The sequence below is a fragment of the Microcebus murinus genome, chromosome 11 (assembly GCF_040939455.1).
Source record: "Microcebus murinus isolate Inina chromosome 11, M.murinus_Inina_mat1.0, whole genome shotgun sequence".
Classification (NCBI taxonomy): domain Eukaryota; kingdom Metazoa; phylum Chordata; class Mammalia; order Primates; family Cheirogaleidae; genus Microcebus; species Microcebus murinus.
The window spans coordinates 18,664,247-18,685,326 of record NC_134114.1 but is presented as its reverse complement, the minus strand read 5'-3'; the positions used below and the strand labels follow the sequence as shown (position 1 = coordinate 18,685,326).

At 32.1% G+C, this 21,080-nt stretch overlaps 1 protein-coding gene across 1 annotated transcript in view; it reads left to right on the top strand.

The window, feature by feature from the left end:
* CDH10 (cadherin 10) overlaps positions 1-21,080 on the top strand; it is a 158,489-nt gene that overhangs the window by 49,109 nt on the left and 88,300 nt on the right. The window contains exon 2 of the mRNA XM_012765179.3: positions 5,550-5,904. Coding sequence (XP_012620633.1) covers positions 5,674-5,904 — 231 coding nt within the window. The 5' untranslated portion in view covers positions 5,550-5,673. The remainder of the gene's footprint in view (positions 1-5,549; positions 5,905-21,080) is intronic.

Sequence of the window (21,080 nt, the reverse complement as noted above, 5' to 3'; positions counted from 1 at the left end):
TGAGACTTCCAGCAAGCAGCAGGTGTGAGGCCACAGCTGTATTAGCACTGCTAACTTGGTCACGGATCAGGTTACATCTGGGACTGTCACATTTGCTGCTGAGTTAAAAAGGTTGCTAAGAGAGTAGCAAGAACTCTTGGATGCTGTTCTTTAGCCTATTAGCAGGAATCTTCGAGATAACAGCCACATCAAGTTATGTGCCTCACTCACTAGTGCTCTTTACCCCTGCCATAAGGTTTACGCATTGCCATTAATTTATATGGGTTACATCTGGTTTTTGCAAATTATCATGTGCAGATGTTAGCGCATAATATAGCTGGAAAAGTGTTTTACCAGTTAGTGTGCAGGTCACATTCCTGAATAATAAAACTAATTTCAAACGGTTTTGCTTGAAGGGGAATTTTAATCTGAGAAGAATAGCAAGGACCAGAACTTCTTGGAATTCTTTCTGCATTGGTAACAATCCTAGCAATGTTTGATAGCTTATCTGAGACTAGCAAACCTTTGTGTTGCATATTTCATTCAACAGTGATATATTGATTGCCCGTTTGATTAATGTCTTAAGTGAGTTCCGTTATGTTAAATATGAATAGGATATGGGCATAAAATGGTCCTTGATATATTTTTAAGGAGAGAGACCAAGTTTCCTTTTCATTGAAATATTTTAGAAAGAATTATAATGGTCAATCCAATTGAAAAATATGTATTTAAAATTTTGTATGATTGCCTATGTTAGTAACTTTGCATGCAAGACAGAAGATCCTGCTTTAAACTTACTGCCTAAACAGAAATACATATGCAGAATACTTAAAATGAGTGATAAATATTGAATGAAGTATTATATATTCTCTATGACATTAGAGCACAGTAGGTAATGTGTAATGAACTCTTGGAAAATATGATCAAACATATGGACTTATATTATTTTAGTCCTTAGTGTAATGCTTTGATTCAATTATCTCACATAGTGCTTCATGCTAGATGCATAAAATGGTATCAGCTGAATAAAAAGGATGTATTTAGTATGCACTGACTCATTTTAATTGTATAAACACACCAGAAAAATGTTCCTTTATTTCTCAATGTTGAAATTTCATTAGAATGTACTGGTTGTATAAAACTCTAAAAGGATTAACATTTCTACCCGTAGAGGCTTGGGTTTGGTTTCAGTAATCTTTAGCATTTTCTATTACTGTTATAAATGGTAAAATGTTTTTTAAAAGCTAGTACATTAAGATCCTAATCAACACAAGCAATTGACTGAAGAATGACTAATTCCTTTGATTAGCCAAGGATGGATTGTAGCTTAATTGATCAGCTGTGATATGTTGAGACTTAATTAGTAATTGAGATGTGCCAAAAGACTTATTATATTATATTCTGTGGTCTTCTGTTCTTGGCTGCCTATATAATAAAAGTAAGGGTTATAGAGAAAATAATATTTGTGATGAGTATTTCAGAAGAATAATGAAAATCCTATGACTGTAAAAGTAAAATAAGTCCCAATGAGACAAATACACAAAAAACACATAGTTACAGCATGATCAGGAGAAAAATTATTATAGCCTGTGCTGACTTGAATCAAACACATTCTTCTGGTTAAAAAAATTTGGAAAGAGACTTAGAATGTTTAGAAATAATGTTCTGATCGCTCTGCTGTCACCTTGTATTTTATCTTCCCACAATTGTGGTAGGCTACATGTCTGAACTCTGAAGCAGGAAACAAGAAAAGGTCATAAACAAGTTCTGAAGATGGTTTTAGGTTTGAGGGAGGTCTACAGCTTTACTATTCAAAGCACGTGATCTAGCTTCACTGGCATGACAGGAGAGCTTGTTAGCAATGCAGAACCTTGAGCCCCACCTCAAACCTGCTGAATGAGAACATATATATTTAAAAAGTGATCAGGAGTTTTGAATGTGCATTAAAATTTAAGAAGCACTGGTCTAAAGGAAATATGAGAATGTAGAATTTTAAAGGATGGTTTAATAATTGTTAAACTTTATGTGATATTCATATTAAATTATTTTTGATATCAAAATAAGGAAATGGGGTTTTGAAAGTATTTCTTGAAAATGAAATTAACTGGAAATAGCATTATAAAATTTCATTAATTTTTAGCATTTTCATTCAGGGAGATAGTTTAATTGTGGTCTCAACCCACTTTATTCCTCTTAATTATACTTCTGCTAATAAGTACAACAGCTCCCTTATATAATATTTTCATGTTCTGAAATATATATTTTTCATCATAAATAGTCTAACATTTGAAAACATTCATAAACATATCAATTACTTAGTTAAAGAAATATTTGCTGATACACCTATATATACATAGCAATGTGCTATTCACTAGTGAGGGAAATTCAATAAAATGTAATCATTTGGAAATTATTCAGTATTATATATGAGTGGGTAAGTAGGTTTATACACATTAGAAGTTATATATCAGAGTTGAAATAAAGAATAACTGGAAATGTGAAATAAATGTTTACAAATTATCTGGTTCCAGATATTGAAATTAAATCTAAAGTTTCGATGTTATTTCCCCATGCTAAACATATTCAAAAATTTTAATTGATTTGAGCCTTGGAGAAGTGGGTTTTGGAAAATTAATTTAGCTAACACCCTGCAGGAGATATCTTAAATAAGAAAGATAAAGTTAAGAAAGCCTGTTAGGAGATAATGTATGATGTTTGCATGAAATGATGATCATTTAAAATTGCATGGTGGTATACTGAATGGGAGAAGACAAAAGTGAGCTGAGAGCCATGAAGAAAGAAACAAAAGCAATCGGGGTATATTGACTGACCGTGTAAGAGGTATGCTTGGTTAAATAGAAATGTCAAAGATGTTTGAGCCCATAATATCCTGGAATAAAATAAATAAATAAATAAAAATAGGTTACAGAAAGGGTGATTATTTGTGGTATTTATAATAAAAATGAAATGTTTTAAATATCTAATATACAGGCTCCTAGCTACATAGAACATACCTAAGAAGAATTAACTGTGGGTAAATTAAATGTTGAGTTAGTTTCACATAATTTTCTATTTTTATTTAATCGTGTCATTGTTTTTAATGTTAGTTGTCAAATACTATAGTTTTTATGTAAAGTATATTTTAATTATCTTATATCATTATTAAATAATGCATTTTACTGTGAATTCTTTGGGCAATTTATTATTAAATAATTGAAACTAGAATGAGAACAAGGAGAATGATCTCATGCATTATATGGAGCTCCAATTATTTACTGACAACATTTATAGATACATTCCCCACCTACTCCTTCCCCAAACATACATGTTTAGGCTCTTAACATTATAGGTAAGGTTGAAGATGATCACAGACAGAGTGATGATCAGTGCCTAGAGTTGCTGGCAATTTTTTTAATGAAAAAAGAGAAATAAAATGAGAACAATTGTTGCTTTAACAAGTTTCTTTTGTAAAAGAGAACAGAAACTCCGTTACATGAGTTCTCCCTTGTCCTTTAGGAAGAGTGTAAGTGGTTGGAAAATACCATCTAGCACATCCTAATATATTAAAAAACAAAACCCAAAACAAACTGTTTTAGTAAATGTTCCTATTACTTAGAATACAATCAATTTGCGTTTCTGTAAGTTTAGTCCTTTGTGATATAAGACCATTTTATTTATCAGATAATTTCTAAACTCCAAGTAGGGTATTACATTGCATATTTTTAGACAATTTATATCTGTTATGGTGTATGTCTTCATGAGCTGTGGAGGGCTCTACTCTCATTTGATACACTCAAGGGAGAAACTGCTTCACCATTAATTTCATTTCTGTGGCGTATTTATATTAACCTTTAAATCTTCTTAATAACAAAGCAAAAAAAGTAAACAGATAGCTAACAAATAATTGTGGTTGTAAATGCCTGGGTACTTAAAATGCATTGCCATATTACAGAAGTGGAACTCAATCCTTTTGGTCCTCAAACCATTTTGTATGCCAGATGTCTTATCATATCCTGAAATAAAATCCATACCTATTAGAAAACAAAGGACAATCTATACAAAAAATTTAAACAAAAAATACTAACAGTAATATAAGCAAATAATAAAATAAAACTATGATTTAAAAATATATTTTTTCATACATAAATGCTTGGGCTTAACAACATAAGAAGTAATAGTAGTCAAATATTTTTTATCAACTTATATTTCATTTATTCAAACTGTTGAGCATCTATTATCTGAAAGATTTTGTTTCAGGTACTGTGAATACAGTAGTAAAAAAAGGAAATATTTCCTTTGTACATGGGATTATTGTTATTATTATTAACAGAAAGACAGAATATATATGCGATAAATAAATAAAATAATATATGTAGAATATATTGAGATATATGAAATCTCAACGAATATTTCAAAGAAAGACCTGAAGGAAGAAGGGGACCTAGCTAGGTGACTACAGGAAAAGCATTCTAGGCAGAAGGATTAAGTAGAAAGGTCCTGGTTGAGGAAAGGAGCATGTGACAGTGGTGCAGGGTCAAGCAAGAAGGACCCTGTCGCTGGAGAGGAGTCAATTTTAGGGGATTTAATAGGGGGTTGAAGTGAAACAAGGTCAGAGAGGTAGCTGGTAGGCATGACATTGAGTGCAGTATTGTTTGACAGTGTTTGATTTTTACTTAAAATGGAATGATAAGCCATTGTCATGTTTTGTGCAGGGAAGTGACATGATCTGACATATTTTAATAGGATTCCCTTGGGGATTCTGTTGAGAAGATAGTGACAGGAGTGGGTAGAGAGCAGTCCATAGGATATTGGGGTGTCATGGAGTTCCAGACCAGGGTAGTGGCAGTAGAGGTAGTTAGAGGTGGACAGATTGTACAAGTGTGTCAGAGGTAGAGCTGACAATGTGGTTACCTCCTCCTACTCACTACTGTTTATTATATTACAAATTACTTCACTAGAGTAGTAATTTTGCTACTCTAGGAAATTCTGTGGGTTCCACAGTCCAACCTAAGGGGAAAGAGAGGAGAGGCCTTCAATACAAGGCACTCCTGGTTTTTATTTGTTTATTATGTTTTGTTTTTGCCTTTAGTTTTAACTCTGAGTAGGATTAAATTTGAAGAAACTGTGGCACTGTTTAAAAAACATTTAAATATCATTTCATTGTAAAAGAGAATGCATGATTCCTGAAGTTTATTTAAATCTCTATTTTGTTTTCATTTATATTAAATTACTCTGAAAAAATTGACATGCAGAATGAACTGCATCTCTACTCTGTATAGGAATTATGATTCCTAAAAACTGTTAAAGTGCCAAAACATAAAGAAGTGTAATGATGTCCCTTCTTTAGAATTTGTCTGAAAGAAATTATCTACAATTATCTATTCACAAATTGTAGACATGTTACTAGACAAGTAATGTTTCTCAAAACAAATAATAATTTCATAACTAATAGAGAAAATAAACATTTTGTTTGCTGTTATTAATAAATTATTACCACTTTAAATTTAAAGTGACAAATGTTACACATAATGTTGTCAACTGACATTTTTTATTTGTTTGTTTGTTTTAAGCTTTTGGAAACATGTACAAAACATTGATGAAATGTTGGAAACCAGTTGAAACACAGTAAAATCCAACCCTGCAAAATAGGACTGCTTTCTCCTCATCCACATTGGGATTTGTCAAGAGGGAACTATGACAATATATCAATTTTTGCTACTGTTTCTACTCTGGGTATGCCTGCCACATTTCTGCTCTCCAGAGATAATGTTTAGAAGGACTCCTGTGCCACAGCAAAGAATTTTAAATGCACGTGTACCAAGGAGTGATGGCAAAATTCTGCATCGTCAAAAACGTGGCTGGATGTGGAATCAATTCTTCTTACTGGAGGAATATACAGGATCTGATTATCAGTATGTAGGCAAGGTAAGTCTATATTGAAATGGAAAATACCTATATTCTTTTCCTATATGTCTTACTAAGAAAAATATGAAGGTTATCAATGTCATCATTCTTATAAATTTGATTCTCTAAATTTCCCTAAAGCATTATTGTTTATGAAATACAAATTCTAATTTGAAAATTCTATGGAATGAATGTAACATGGTGAATGTAGAAATTCATTTACTAAAATTAATTTTGCCCAGTAACTCATGGATTAAAGAGGTACTAAATGCTGCAATTTAAGAATTTTTAGTTAGAAAGCAGTGATTGTAAGAAAAATATATGTCAATATAGTCATTTGAATGACAATGTGTATATATATTTATGAGTGTGTGTGTGTGTGTGTATTTCACATTACTGTTGACTTCAGTGAGGAAGAAAAGACATGTTTAAAAGTTGCTGCTGAGCACAGTGGCTCACACCTGTAATCCCAGCACTTTCTGAGGCCAAGGTGGGAGGATCACTTGAGGCCAGGAGTTCCAGAACAGTCTGGGCAACATAGGGAGACTTCATCTCTAATTTTTTTTAAATTAACTGGGTGTGGTGGCATGTGCTTATAGTCCCAGCTACTTGGGAGGCTGAGACAGGAGGATTGCTTGAGCCCAGGAGTTTGAGGTTGCAGTGAGCTATGATGATGCCAGTGTACTGTAGCCTAGGCAATAGAGTGAGACTGTCTCAATACATACATAGATACATACATACATAAAAAGTTTAATCTTCTACAGGATGAGAAAGCAAATGTCATCAAAAATATGACCCAAAGGCAAAAAAATTGCTTAGTTATAAGATAACTTATTCCAGATATGAGTGTTATTTATTTTTCTTAAGTCGTATTATGGGTGCACTTGTATGAAGGGAAAGCAATTAGGAAGACTAGCAGGTAAAAAATAATTTATTTAAGTGCAGTGTAAGATAGAGAAGTGTTTTCATTCTATTCAATTATAAAGTTAGTGAGAATTAGTTGTGATTGGGAATGAAATGAGATGTGAATCATACAAGTAACAATGAATGCTTTTGTACACTATGTTTTATTAAATTCAAATTTTCTTTCTTGATACTATTTGAATCACACTGTAGTTGGATAATGACTTAGTTAACTTGAGAACTTAAGAGGAAATGCATTTTAATGGCGTTCTTTTTATGGACAGTTTGTGAGGATGTGTCAAAAAAAGGGAAATCAAACACACTAACAAAAAGAAAACAGAGTCCCATGTGAATTCATCACGTTAACACTATAAAATTATGACATATACATTATGTGTTGGTGACTTTTGCATTAACTTAAACTGTGATAGCTTCATTCACATAATTAAAATTGTACTGAAAGTTTTTGTCTTCTAAAACTATTTTTGAGAGAATACATTTTCATTGATATTAAAACATTTTGATATGTTTTGTCATATTGAAATCATTTTAGTCCTTTATAAACATCTGGTAAGATGGGGAAGTTAACATTAAAGGTTAAATATCATATTGACCAGAAGGAGAAGGAAAAAAAACCCAGCAACCTAAGCAATCTTACCAGAAAACACAAAATAGAAAACTTATCACAGGTCTCATTGATTGAATGCTTGGGAGCAAAAGGTGAAAGTAAATTTTATGGTTGCTCCAATAGGTGGCTTTTAGTTTATGAAACTAACCACATAAAATAGGATAACACAAATCAGGGCTATAGAAACTATAAAACAAATAGTTTTCTTTGGTTCTTCCTGGACATAGTAGTTAGTTGGGTTATTTGCAGCTATTTCCTTTCATCTAGTCCTTAATGAGGATTTAATAAATGTTGGCAAATTTAGATATCATTATATTATATACTTTAATGATAGTCAAGCCATTTCTTATTTATTTTTTGTTTTTCCCTCTTCTATAAAATATCAACACCTTGAATTCAAGAACTGTACTTCATGTCTCTCTTTGTCTATGTCTCTTAGACAAGAATTTAATAAATATTTAGCTGATTGAATTAATCTGAGTCACATTGAATTGAATTCCCTCAGCCATCTGGTGCCACTTGGCTCTCTGGCAGAGAAAACTAGTCCAGAATTTAAATCATTGTGGACAATTAAAGTTGGTAAAGTTAAGATATATGTATCTGGATATACAACTCAAATTTTCTTCTTCCTACTCTGCTCTATAAAAGCAAATTAGAAAACCTTTTAACCAGGATTGACATAGGAATTTATGGAATGTGTTTACCAGTTTCTTTCTATATAGTCTCTGCTGAACTCCTAGATCAACAAAAATTTATTATGTGCTGTAGCTCTCACACTACTTTGAGTCTACTGTTAATAGTCAGGGTCTATTTTTTAGCTTATATTTCAAGTCCATTTTGTAGTTTCTGTGGTTTATTCATGCCATGACCTGTGAAATAGACGTTTTAAGATTTTTTGTGCATAATATTGTATTGTATTAATGACTTTTAATTATTTATGTTGCATTAATTATTCATACAATTAAAAATCTTATTTTAAAATAAACATATAGATTTGTATATACCAAAAAGGTGATGCTCAACCTACAATATTTGAATGAACATACATTACAGTGAATATAAGTTGAGACCAAAATATATTTTCTTCATGAAGTATAAAACACTTAAAATCCCCTGCATAGTCTCTCCATCATTATTTATAATTAATTTATTACATTGTCATCCTTTCCTTCAGAAATGTCTCTTCCAGTTCTTACTTCCTTTACAGTAGGCATGTGATGTTAATTCTAAGAGTTGCAATACCTGTAGGTTGGTTTAGCTGTGGGAGTAATGTGTGTTTCTATTACTAGACATAGGGGGAGAAAGTGACAGACATCCCACTGTAGTGGGGAATGTTTTGGTAGCTCAGAATAGGGAGCAGTAGAGAGAATTACACTGGTGGGATGAGGAAACGACTAGAAGCCACATGTGTGGAGAGGGAGAAAAATAAAAGAATACCCCAAAACAATTAGGCAACCAGATCCTAGAAAGAATGGATTAATATAATTTCTCAGATAAAAATCCATTACTGCATATAGGGTCAAAGCAGTGGGAAGCTTAGGAATGCAAGCAATTAGCAATCAGAAGATCTAGGATGTGATGTTGTTTCTGCCACTATTTATCTCCCCATGGTTAACTAACTTCATTTTCTCATTTAAGAAAATAAAGAGCGTGATTATGTCAGAGAATATATATATATATTAATTTTTAATAGTATTACATTATAAATGTGATATGTATGTGTATGTTAAAGCCCATTTAGAATAAAGAAAGAAGAAATAAAGAGAGGGAGAAAGAGAGGAGGAAAGAGAGAAACAAAACTCAGTGACTAAATTATCACTGCTAAGACTCTTTTATTTTATTTTGAAACAGTCAACCATAATGAACTTAATACACTTTTTGTTCAACTCTCAATACCAAGCAGCATTTTTCTTTTTTTCTGAATCATTAAGTCAAATACATTCTAAACAAAAATATATCTGACATGAGATCTTGTTTTCTTTTCTGTGAGCTAATGATAACTCTGACATTTAAGAAATTTCTGTATATAGGGATTTATAGGAATTATAGAAATTTCTTATATATTTGCTCCCCTCCATCTTCCAAAACAAGGGTTTAGTCTATCTTCTTTTGAAAAGTTTCTGTTCATGTCCTTTGTCCACTGCCTGATAGGGTTGTTTGTTTTTTTTTCTTGCTGATTTTCCTGAATTTGATATAGATTCTAGTTATCAGCCCTTTACCGGATCTGTCATATGAATATTTTCTCCCATTCTGTAGGTTGTCTGTTTGATCTTGTGATAGTTTCCTTGGTTGTGCAAAAGCTTTTTAATTTGATCAGGTCCCATTTATTTATTTTTGTTGCTGCTGGGATTGCCTTTGGGGTCTTCTTCATAAATTTACTTTTAATTGTAACAAATATACAGTTCTAACCCAATTACTAATTTTCTTTACTGCACAAAGTTTGTATTTTATATAATAATTGGTCTCACATGGTTAAAAGCATGTTAAAAATAAATTTTAATCAAAATCAGAAATTGAGAAAAATCCCAAAACACCAAGTAAATGAATAACAAAGGGGAAACCATAAATCTAATTCTGAGTCAGTATAGTAAAACAATTCACTCCAGGAAGTAAAAACATAATAATGTGTATATATTTATAATAATCAGGGTACCTGTCTATATTTCCTTTATATAATGAAAACAAATACCAAAGACATTATATAAGAGATTTGGGGGCCCTCCAGGCCATTCAAAACTAATACCTCCTCGATATATTTCTCTATATGGCACATAAATTCTTAAATAGTTGTTGGTAAATCTTGTCAAGTTCTCAATTGTTTAGCATTTTTTAAGAAACAGGAACCATGTTCAATTATTTCTTAACCTTGTATTCCTTTTCCCTGAAGATGTCCTCAGAGTGTTAGAACAATAATGCTTATTTTCCATTTTATCAGATTAAGAATCCTGTTGGTATTTATAATTTTTTTCTTCTGACAATTCTTTGAGATTCCCTTCTAACCACGAGCCACAGTAAGCCACATCATTCCCCATAGTCTACTATGGTTTTGTCCTTCCATAATATATAACCCAGGATGAACACTCATTTTTCATGTCAAGTAGCCAATTAGAAACATTCTCTGTACTCCTAACAAGCTTCTTCAATTTGGAAACAGCTGCTTTTGTTTACACAAAGTCACTTGGCTTTTAAATATTTTAATTCGCACTTTCTGACTCTAAACTCTCCCATAATTGAAAATGATGGAATGAGTCATATATTTTGCCAATCTATCTCAACTCTATACCTTCAGTAGTTTCTTATTGACCTACGTCTCCCGAATGAGTATGATGAGCTTAGAGTGAGTAGCATAGATTAGTGGTTCTAAATGAGAGTAATTTTTGTTACTCAGGGGACATTCATTTGTGTCTGGAGGAATTTTTGGATTTTGCAACTTGGTATGTGTGTGAGCGGGTGCTATTGATATCTAGTCGGTACTGGCCAGAAATGCTGCTAAACATACTATAATGCACAGGACAGACCCCCATAGAATTTTTCAGTTGTCAGTTATCACTGATATTGAGAAACCCTGTCGTAGACCTTAATGATTTTGTTGTGATTTTTGTTTGTTTATTTGTTTATTTACTTCAAGAAAATATGAGAGCACAAACATTTTGGTTGCATTTTCTATATTTGCGTCTCCCTAGCAAGGGTTTTTAAGAGGGTCTTGCCTTTTCCTAAACAGCTCAGTCTTACTTTTGCTTCCTTCATGTCTTCTTACTTCTGAATCTGCTCTCAAGTATAATCATGTTTCTTCCCTTCAGGGTTACTATTAGTGTTTTGTTCTCACAGCTTGGACCTCTATCAAGACCTGCCCTTCTTATTCTGTCTTATCTTACTGAAGACATATATGTTTGGCTCCAGCCTCTAGGCTATCCTTCTTTGTAGATTTGTGGACTCTTCAAACACCCACTACGAATGAAGTATTTATTCATTATTACAATAAATATCTAGTGAACTTTCCAGGTTCTACTCTGGTATTATGCATGAAGAGGTGAAAATATAATTTCTCTACTCACAAAATGCCTGCCTTTAAGAGAAAGGATAAATAATAAATAAGAATAACTGGAAGTCATCAGGCTCTTTTTGTCTTAGATACAGCAAAGAACCCCAAACGAAGAACAAAACAATAGGTGCCAAATATCCTCATGTGTCATTTCTGCAGTACTTGTAAATGATGGAGATATAAGACAGTTCGGGGATTTGTATTATATGAAACAATATTATTGATGTTAAGATTGAAGATTCAAAAGCACGCTTTGATTATTTATTTGTTTATTTATTTGGAAGGTTTTTTTTGATTCTCAATATCTCATAAAGAAGTTATAATTAATAATTTCTAGAGGAAGGATTTCCTAGAAACCATAAAAGAGTGATCCATGGAAGACTAATTCAAATTTAAACCTCAACAGTGGCTGAAAATAGCAACTATGATCACTAGATTGAACAGTGTCCCTTTCCCCTTAATAATAGGGGCACAATAAAGTCACCCTGGTCACAGCTGAAGAAGGGGTAGATGGAAATAAGAGAGAAGGAGCTGTCTGGACACCCACTACTTCAAGCTTCCTAGGCTGAATAGATTTCAAGTGCACGGTGCTTTATATTATAAAATAATTCAATCACAGAACACATTTTAGTAAGTGATACGAGATTTTTCTTGAGACAAAATATTCTCAGTTAACTTTTTTTTATCCAAACATGAACAAAAGGACTGACATAAAATACATCTAGCTGTATTTTAGTGACCTGTTTTTAGTGATGGGATGGGGGTGTCAAGACACAGTTATTTTGTATTTAAACCCTGTCAATCATAGGCTTAAAATGGATGGAGCATGAATAAGATAAATGCATTAGGTAATTACAGTTAAAAAAAAAGTCCTGGAGGAAAATAAATCAGGGTGATGTGATAGACATCGGAAGATACTTTGTTTGGATTAATTTATAAATATCTTTCTGATAAGTTAGCCTTTGGAAATTTCCAAAATTTACATTATTTTCTTGATATGTAAATACCGTACAAAAAAAGTAAACCTGCCTTAGAGTCTGCAGGGACTTCATCATATAAGAGGTAAATAAAAGCATTTTTAAATAGAGGCATGCCCTGCAGAACCCTGATAATGTTTTCCAGGCAGACCACCTGTTTATTTTTAAGTCTCAAAATTTATGTATATGTCTATGTATATGTATATGTATATGTCTCTCAGTGCAGCAATACTTCGCCTGGCAGTTATGGAGAGAAAATATGCTTGCATCTTCAAATCTCACTATAATATTTTAACAAAGAAGTATTTAGGAAGATCTTAACTGCATAAAGTTTGGACTCAAATTTTCCATCATACATTTTGAAAAACTTTATCCATTATTTAAAAATATTCAAATTCAAATAAAAGATTTAAATCTACAATTTAACCAATCACTTTTAAAATATAGAACTTTTAAAAAGATAGTCATTTAAGAATTAAGATTATATGAAAATTGAGTCAATGCCTTTTAGCAAAAGCTCAAGAGAAATCTCTGTAAATGAAAATGTATTAAATCTCATATCATTTTTCTCTGCAAAAAGTATCTCAATAGAATTTATCAATAACAGGTACCTGTATAAGATAATAACAGTAAAGTATGAGTAATTATTATTATGGCATTATGAATGTCTACCAGAGTCCTCTCATTTACTTTTTTGGAGACAACATATAATTATATGTTCCGTTACATTTTGTCCCCATTGTACTAGAGAACAATGTTCTTCTAAATAAAGAAAATAAAAAAGAGGGAGGTATATTATTGTGTTTGTTCATTAATGTCTCATACTTGGTATATGTTCATGGATACAAATTCTCAGTTATTTCATATGAAAGCATAAATAGGAGAGAGCACTTTAATACATTTCCTAAAATGAATTCTTACACATTAATTTAAAATATTTAAATTTATACATCCATTTTATTAAAGAATGTTTTTTATTTTATTGTTTTCTTCTTATCATCATCATTATTATTATGTTGTCAATCTTGTAATCATGTTCCATGACTCCTGGTAATTTTAACTAAGAGTTAAAATAAAAGCATGTAAGTTTTCAGGTGGATAGAATAAAATTGAGAAGAGGGTACAGTAATTTTATTGTAATATAACATACAAAACTTTGGTTCTCTGCTTAGAGCCCTGATCCACAATAAGCAAAGGGTATTTTATGTAAATATCAGACTCCCCTTTTAGCATTTTTTTCAATAATTTCATGTTTCAAACTGTACTTTATGCATTTATAGATTACATGAAGCTATTAGATTTAGAACTTTAATTAAAATGTTAAATCCTAGCCCAGTATTAGAATTATATTATCAAGTAGGAAAATGAACTATATGAATGTATACTATTATATCAATTTTTCTAAAGGACTATTTCATATTTGGCTGCTGGTTAGCTTACTTAAATCACCATAATTCTCAGAAATCAGTGGTATCACTTCCAAATATATTCAAAAAAATCCCAAGACCACTGAGTTGTTTTTTTTTTTTTTCAATTTTCCTCAACACTCCTCTGTCGCTATTTACAAACCAGCATTGTAGGCTTTGCACCAAATCTAGTTTGTATGTGTTTGATTAACCTGAGTCCAGCAGGTTAATGAAACAGAGAGTTGGAGTTGTGAATTATGAGTGGACTGAGCTTCTGCACCCACAATAGTTGAGCTTTTGAAAGGACACGATAAAGAGAAACAGCAAAGATCAAGGACATGACCTTTGATTATGTTTACTCCTGGAGGTAGGGAATATCCAAGAAGAAATGTGTGTGTTTTGGGGCAGGATTGTGTGTGTGTGTGTGTGTGTGTGTGTGTGTGTTGTATAGGTGACTAGGACTCTTTTATACACCAAAGGAGAACAAAACTCCAAAGAATTGACTGCTAATCATGTTGAGTGATGCAAAGGCATTAAGGAGAGAGGTGTAGCAATTTAGAGATAAGTGCAGACCCAAAAGGGTGTTAGTCATTCTAATAATATGGGGCAAATGGGAGTCAGATGGCTTTGGTTTCTCCTGGAAGGAGATCATAATACCAATTTCTCGGAGGCACGTTATTAAGTAAAATAAGTGAAGATAAAGATATATTTGAAATGATGAAGAACTATAGATATGATATTGTAATATGGACAAAAAGGAAGAGGATATGAACATAAAATGAGATCACCTTTTTGTTAAAAAATCAGAACAAAAAATCAATTTTAAACTGATAGCCAGCATCATTCATAACCACTAAACAAAAAAGCATGCTCATTTAAATCATCAACAGGAATAAAACAATTTCTAAAAACACTTTTCTCACTATCCATATTTGACATTCTTCTGGAAGCAAAACAGTAGTGTAAATGCTACCACAAAGATTTTTTTGTGAGAATTGAATGAGATATAAAACATTCTGAAACCTCCTGACACATCCTAATAATGATATCTCTAAAATTTATATTATTATTTTACTTAATATTCCAACAACCTCATGAGTTAGTTTCAATCATTTTTCATTTACAAGTAAGAAAAAAAATATGTCCTTGTGTAAATAAGTTTTCTAGTGGTACAAATCTAGAAAATTTTAGGGATGGGATTCTAACCCTGAATGTATGGCTACAGAGTGTATACTAATTCAACATTGTACTTCATTGCACCATTAATAATAATAATATTCTTATTCTTATTAACATTATCTGAGGATTACCAAACCAAATCAATCAATTAAGCAGTGCAATGATAAATACATTAGCTGATTTTCTTTGCTGATTGAGTACAAAACTAACATTACAAAGGTAAAAGGAATATTTTTACTATTTTATAGAAAAATCCAATTATTTTTGTAGCCATCATGTTTAGTACTCAATTTATATTTGGAATTGATAATGCATGCACTTCATATAGAATTTAAAGAATTGACAGGTAAAACTAAGATTCCCATCATAAGTCTTGGGCATCCATAATTCTCTACCTAAAATAGTTCCCCACATTTTCTAATGTTTTTGTTTATACTCCAAGAGAAATTCTAGAGCTGTGTAAATACATGTGTATGATCTCGTTTTTAAAAACATAGCAGTGTACTTTATGAAACATTAATAAAACCTATTTTTTTTGAGGCAAGATCTTGCTCTGTGGCCCAGTTAGAGTGCAGCGGCAGCATCATAGCTCACTGCAACCTCACACTCTTGGGCTTAGGCAGTCCACCTACCTCAGCCTCCATAATAGCGCGGACTATAGGAATGCGCCAGGCTAATTTTTGTATTTTTTGTAGAGATGGGGACTCACTCTTGCTCAGGCTGGACTCAAAAATGTGGCTTCAAGTGATTCTCCTGCCTCTGTCTCCCAAAGTGCTAGGATTACAGGCATGAGCCACCCTGCTCAGCCTAACTTGCATATTTTACTTAAAAATGTAACCTGGGGACCCATCTCTTTTCAGTACATAAAGACATTTCCCCCCCTTTTTAAGAAACTGATTAGAATTCTTTCTAATTGCTTTACCATAATTTGTTTTACCATTTTTATCTCTGAAGGAAATTTAGTTTTTTTTAAAAAAACATTTGTTAATATAGCAATATAACAGGTGCTGTTTCACACAGTGTTTGTAAATCTTTAGGACATATGACTACAAGTGGAAATGCTGAAGCAGTGTCTTGAGAAATTTTAAACTTTGATAGGGATTGCTAAATTGGTCTCCAACAAGGTTGTTTCAGCTTATACCAATAACAATCTATGAAAGCAACAATTTCTCTATAACTATATCAGATCTTTATATTATCATAATCTTTTTTTAATTTTTAAATCTAAAAATGAAAACATTTATGAGTGATATTTTATTTCTCTTATAAGTGAGCATAAGCATCTCTTTATATGTTTAAATCATTTTGTATTTTTAAGTGTTTATTTCCTTTTCTACTATTTCTATTAACTAGGTAGTCTTTTTTCCTTTTGATCCACAAATTCTTCTTATTAATTGACCTTTAATTATTTTTAAATTCTTAAACATAATGCATACTGAAATTTGTGGAAAAAAATATATATATACTTTAATAAATAAATATAAATCAAGTGGAGTGACCTCTATTCAGTCCAGGAAATAGAAAATGGCTAGCCCTTAAGAATCCCTCTCTGTGGTGTATTAATAGCAACACTGTTTTTCCTTCCTAGAGGTGACAATAAGCTTCATTTTGTGATAATAATGCCTGCAAGTTTTTTATAGTTTATGCTTATATGTAGCCATTCCTAAATTAAATACTAGAATTTTGCCTGTTTCTGAAATTTATGAGTATAACCATAGTTCAGGTACTCTTTTTTATCTTTCTTCTTTTGACAAATGGTGTTGTGTAGAGTTTCTTTTTATATGACTATGTTTCAATTTAGTTATATACATTCTATCAATGGTAGATATATGACATTGCTCCTTCCCCTAGCTTTGGCTATTACTAATAATGCTTCAATTGACATTTCTGTGCTTACATCCTGATACTTATGTATATTAACTTTAAATTGCATAAAATTGGGGTAAAATCCGTAGTGTGTACCTAGCTTTAATTTTTCCACAAATTGCCATATTTTCCAGAGTTTTAACCAATAAATACTCCCATCAGCAGTTATATGAGTTTCTGTTATTCAATGTTAACAACCAAACTTCTTATTTTTAGAATTTTTTAAAAAAATCTGTTATTAATTTGCATTTTCTTAAATAACAATAATTTTTCATCTTAGTGAAGATGTTTTTCAAGTGTTTTACAAATTGTTTCTTTTTAAATTTTTTTTAATTTCAGCATATTATGGGGGTACAAATTTTTAGGTTTCAAATAATGCCTTTGCCTGCCCTCCCCCAACAAGTCTGAGCTTCTAGCCTGACCATCCCCCAGACAGTGCACGTCTCACACATTATGTATGTATATACCCACCCTCCTCCCCCCTCCCACCCACCCAATACCCAATTAATGTAGTTCCTGTGTGAACTGCTGCTCAGTTAATACCAGTTTTCTGGTGAGTATATGTGGTGCTTGTTTTTCCATTCTTGGGATACTTCACTTGGTAATATGGGTTCCAGCTCTATCCAGGATAATACAAGACTTTCTTATAGATTGCTTCATTTCAAAATCCATAACAGTTGTGGAGCACCAATTACTTTCCAGCCACTCTAGCTCACTAGGTCACATCACTGAATAGCTGGTAACCATCTGGTCCTCATGAAGCCCACACATTAGGTGGGAAATGCAGAAAATTAAAAGTACATGTAAGAAATATATTACTCATCAATGGTGTGTTAGAAGATGGTAAGTGCTATCAGAAAACAAGATAAAGCAAGGTAAGGAATAGTAGAGGGTGGGGCAGAGCACAGGATAATGGTGAGTTCTTCCTCACCACGTAGGTCATATTTGAGCAAGGATTTGAAGGAAGTGAAAAAGGTAACCAATTATCAATGGAATGCTATTTTTATGAAGAGAAAATTATTGCTTCAAATGCTCTAAATTGGGAGATTCTGGTGCATATTTGAGGAAAGATAGGAGATGGGTGTGTCTCGAGCAAACAGAGCAAGGGGCAAGTGGTAGAGGAAGAGAACAGGAAGGTGATGAGGCCCAGAAACTGGAGGGTGTGGTAGATAAAATAATGGCTCCCAAAGATGACCACATCCTATACCCAGGATTCTGAACATGTCACTTTAAATAGTAAAAGAGAATATCCAGATATGATTAAACTAAGGATCTTCATGTGGGGATACTATTGTGGATTACACAGATGATCGCAGTGTAAACACATGGATTTCCTACAAGAGTGAAGCAAGAGTGTCAATGTCAGAAAAAAAGAAATGTGACAATGGAACCAGGATTGGAATGATGTAGTTTGGAGATGGAGAAAGGGGACACAACCCAAGGAATGCAGATAGCTATAAAAGGCAAGGAAACAGAGTCTCCCAGGAAGCTCCCAGAAGGAATGGAACCCTACCAGCTCCTTGATTTTAGACTTCTGACCTTTAGAACTATAATAAAATAAATTTATGTTGTTTTAACTCACTAAGTGTGTGGTAATTTGTTACACTAGCCATAAGAAACTAACATATAGGGTCTTGCATGAATTTTGACTTTTACTCTAAGATAAATAGGAAGATATTATAGAATTTTTAGCAGAAGACTGACATTATACTAATTATGTTTTAAAATTTTCACCCTGGCTTCTGGTTTAAAGTTGATATAACAGAAATTTTTGGAGATTATACAAGGAGTGTTAGAGAGTGTTCTTATGGATGACTCTGAGGGTTTTGACCTGAGCAACTAGAAAAAAAAATAGATTTGCATTTGGAGAAAGAACCAGATTTCAACTTTGGGAGTAGTAAGATAAATGGAGTTTTGAGTTCTAACCTGGGACCTCTTAGGAGTCATTGGCATATAGATGGTATTTAATGTATTTAATTTAATGGAAGTAGATGGCATAAAAAAGGTGAGCATAGTGAGAGAGGAGGGATTAGCTTTGTTTTCCGGGGCAAACCCACATTAAGAGCTGTGTACAATGAAGAAGGATGTGGGGAGAAAGAAGAAAAAACAACTAATGAAACAGAATAGATATCCCTTGAGCTTCAGGGAAAACTACAAACTTGAGATGTTCTAGAAGACAAATGAAGAACATGCATGGAGAAGATAATTTGTCAACTTTGTCAAAAGATGGTACTAAGTCAACTATGATGAGAGTTTTTAATTGACTGTCAACTTTAGTTTCAGGGAGATAGTAGGTATACTTGATGTTTATAATTTCAGTGATATGATGTGTCTAGAATTCATATTGCAATGGATTTAAAAGGGAATACAGAGAGAAAAATTGGAGAAAGTACATGCAGGCAAAAGTTAAAGAATCTTGTTACAAAGGAGCAACTATATGCAGCAGTATCTAGCAGGGTACAGTGTTAGTGTTCAAGAAAAAGGAAATATTTTTTTGAGGTGGTCTTCCTGCATTCTAAAAAGACCCCAATATAATATTGAATAGAAGACATGATAGAATTCTTATTCTTGATTTCAAAGAAAATGTTTAACATTACTATTAACTATGATGTATCTTAAGGTTGTTTTTAAAGATATTTTTATCAGAATAAGAAATTGCTTTTTAATTCTAGTGTTTTATGTTTTTTACTTTTAAACCAATATGAAATATTTTAAAATTTATTTATACCTCTATCAAGCTGTTTATTTCCCCTTTAATAAATTAATCTGAATGATTAACTTTAATAAATTTATTTTAACTAAACTTGAAGGTTGGCAAAAGTCCACATTGTAAGGATATATTATTCTTCTTTATAATATTGTACTGTTTCCCAATGTTTTGTTTAAAATTCCCGATTTTATAAAATCACTTATTTTTATATAAAATATCACCTTGCAAAAATCTTTTATTTCATTGTTTTTGGTGGATTTAGGTATAGAACTTATACTACCCACACAAAATGAAATAGGTAGTATCATCATGTTTTTTATTTTCTTAAATAATTTGTGTGGGATAGATTCATTGTTTCATGAATGTTGGATGGAATTTATTAAAGATACCCTATGGTACCACAGTTTTATAGTAGGGAAATTGGAGCCATTGACTTGTTTTCTTTAATGATTATAAGGATACTTACTTTCTCTTTCCTTCTTGCCTTAGTTTTAGTAAAATTCATTTTTGACATTCATTAGATATTAGTTGTAACAAATGAAACATTAATGCAAGAAAAATAATCCCAAAGGGATTATAAACAGTACAAAGAAATGATAAATGTTTGATGTGATAGATATGCTGATTACCTTGATTTGATGGTTATACATTGTATATAAGTATCAAAATAACATTCTGTATCCCAAAAGTATATACAATTGTTATATGTCAACTAAGAATACAAAGGAAAAATAAAATAAAATCTAAAAAGGTTTTTAAATGAACTTTTATTTTACAATAGTTTTAGTTGTGTAGAAAAGTTGTGGGGTAGTAGAGATAGGTCTTGTATATCCTACACTCAGTTTCCCCTATTATTAATATTTTCAGTTACTTTAGTACATTTGTCATGAGTAATGAACCAACATGTATACATTACTATTACCTAAACTCCAGGCTTTATTGGGATTTCATTATATCTTCACTAATGCCCTGTTTTCTCTTCTAGAATCCCACTGGGAAACCACATTGTGTTTACCTGTCATGTGTCCTTAGGCTACTTTGGGCTAAAGAAGTTTCACAAATGTTGTTTGTTTGTGTGTTTGTTTTGATGACTTTGATCTTGTTGAAGTGTACTTATCAGGTATTTTGTAGAATATCTCTTAATTTGGGCTTTTCTGATATTTTTTCTTATGGATAGACAGTGGTTATGGGCTTTGGGGAGGAAAAACACAGAACTGAAGTGTATGGTCACATGTTTTCAGCATTCTTTATTACTGATCATGTTAACCTTGAAACACTGGATAAAGTCTTCACTGTAATGCTCCTTTCTGTACTGTACTCTTTGGAAACCAGTCACTAAACATACCCCACATTTAAGAAACTAATAGTTTTTCTCTAACTCCTTGAGGGGTAACATGTAAAAAATTATTTAAAATTCTTTTGTATGGGAGATTTGTCTCTCCTCTCATATTCATTTATTTATTTAATCATTTGATTTACATTCATG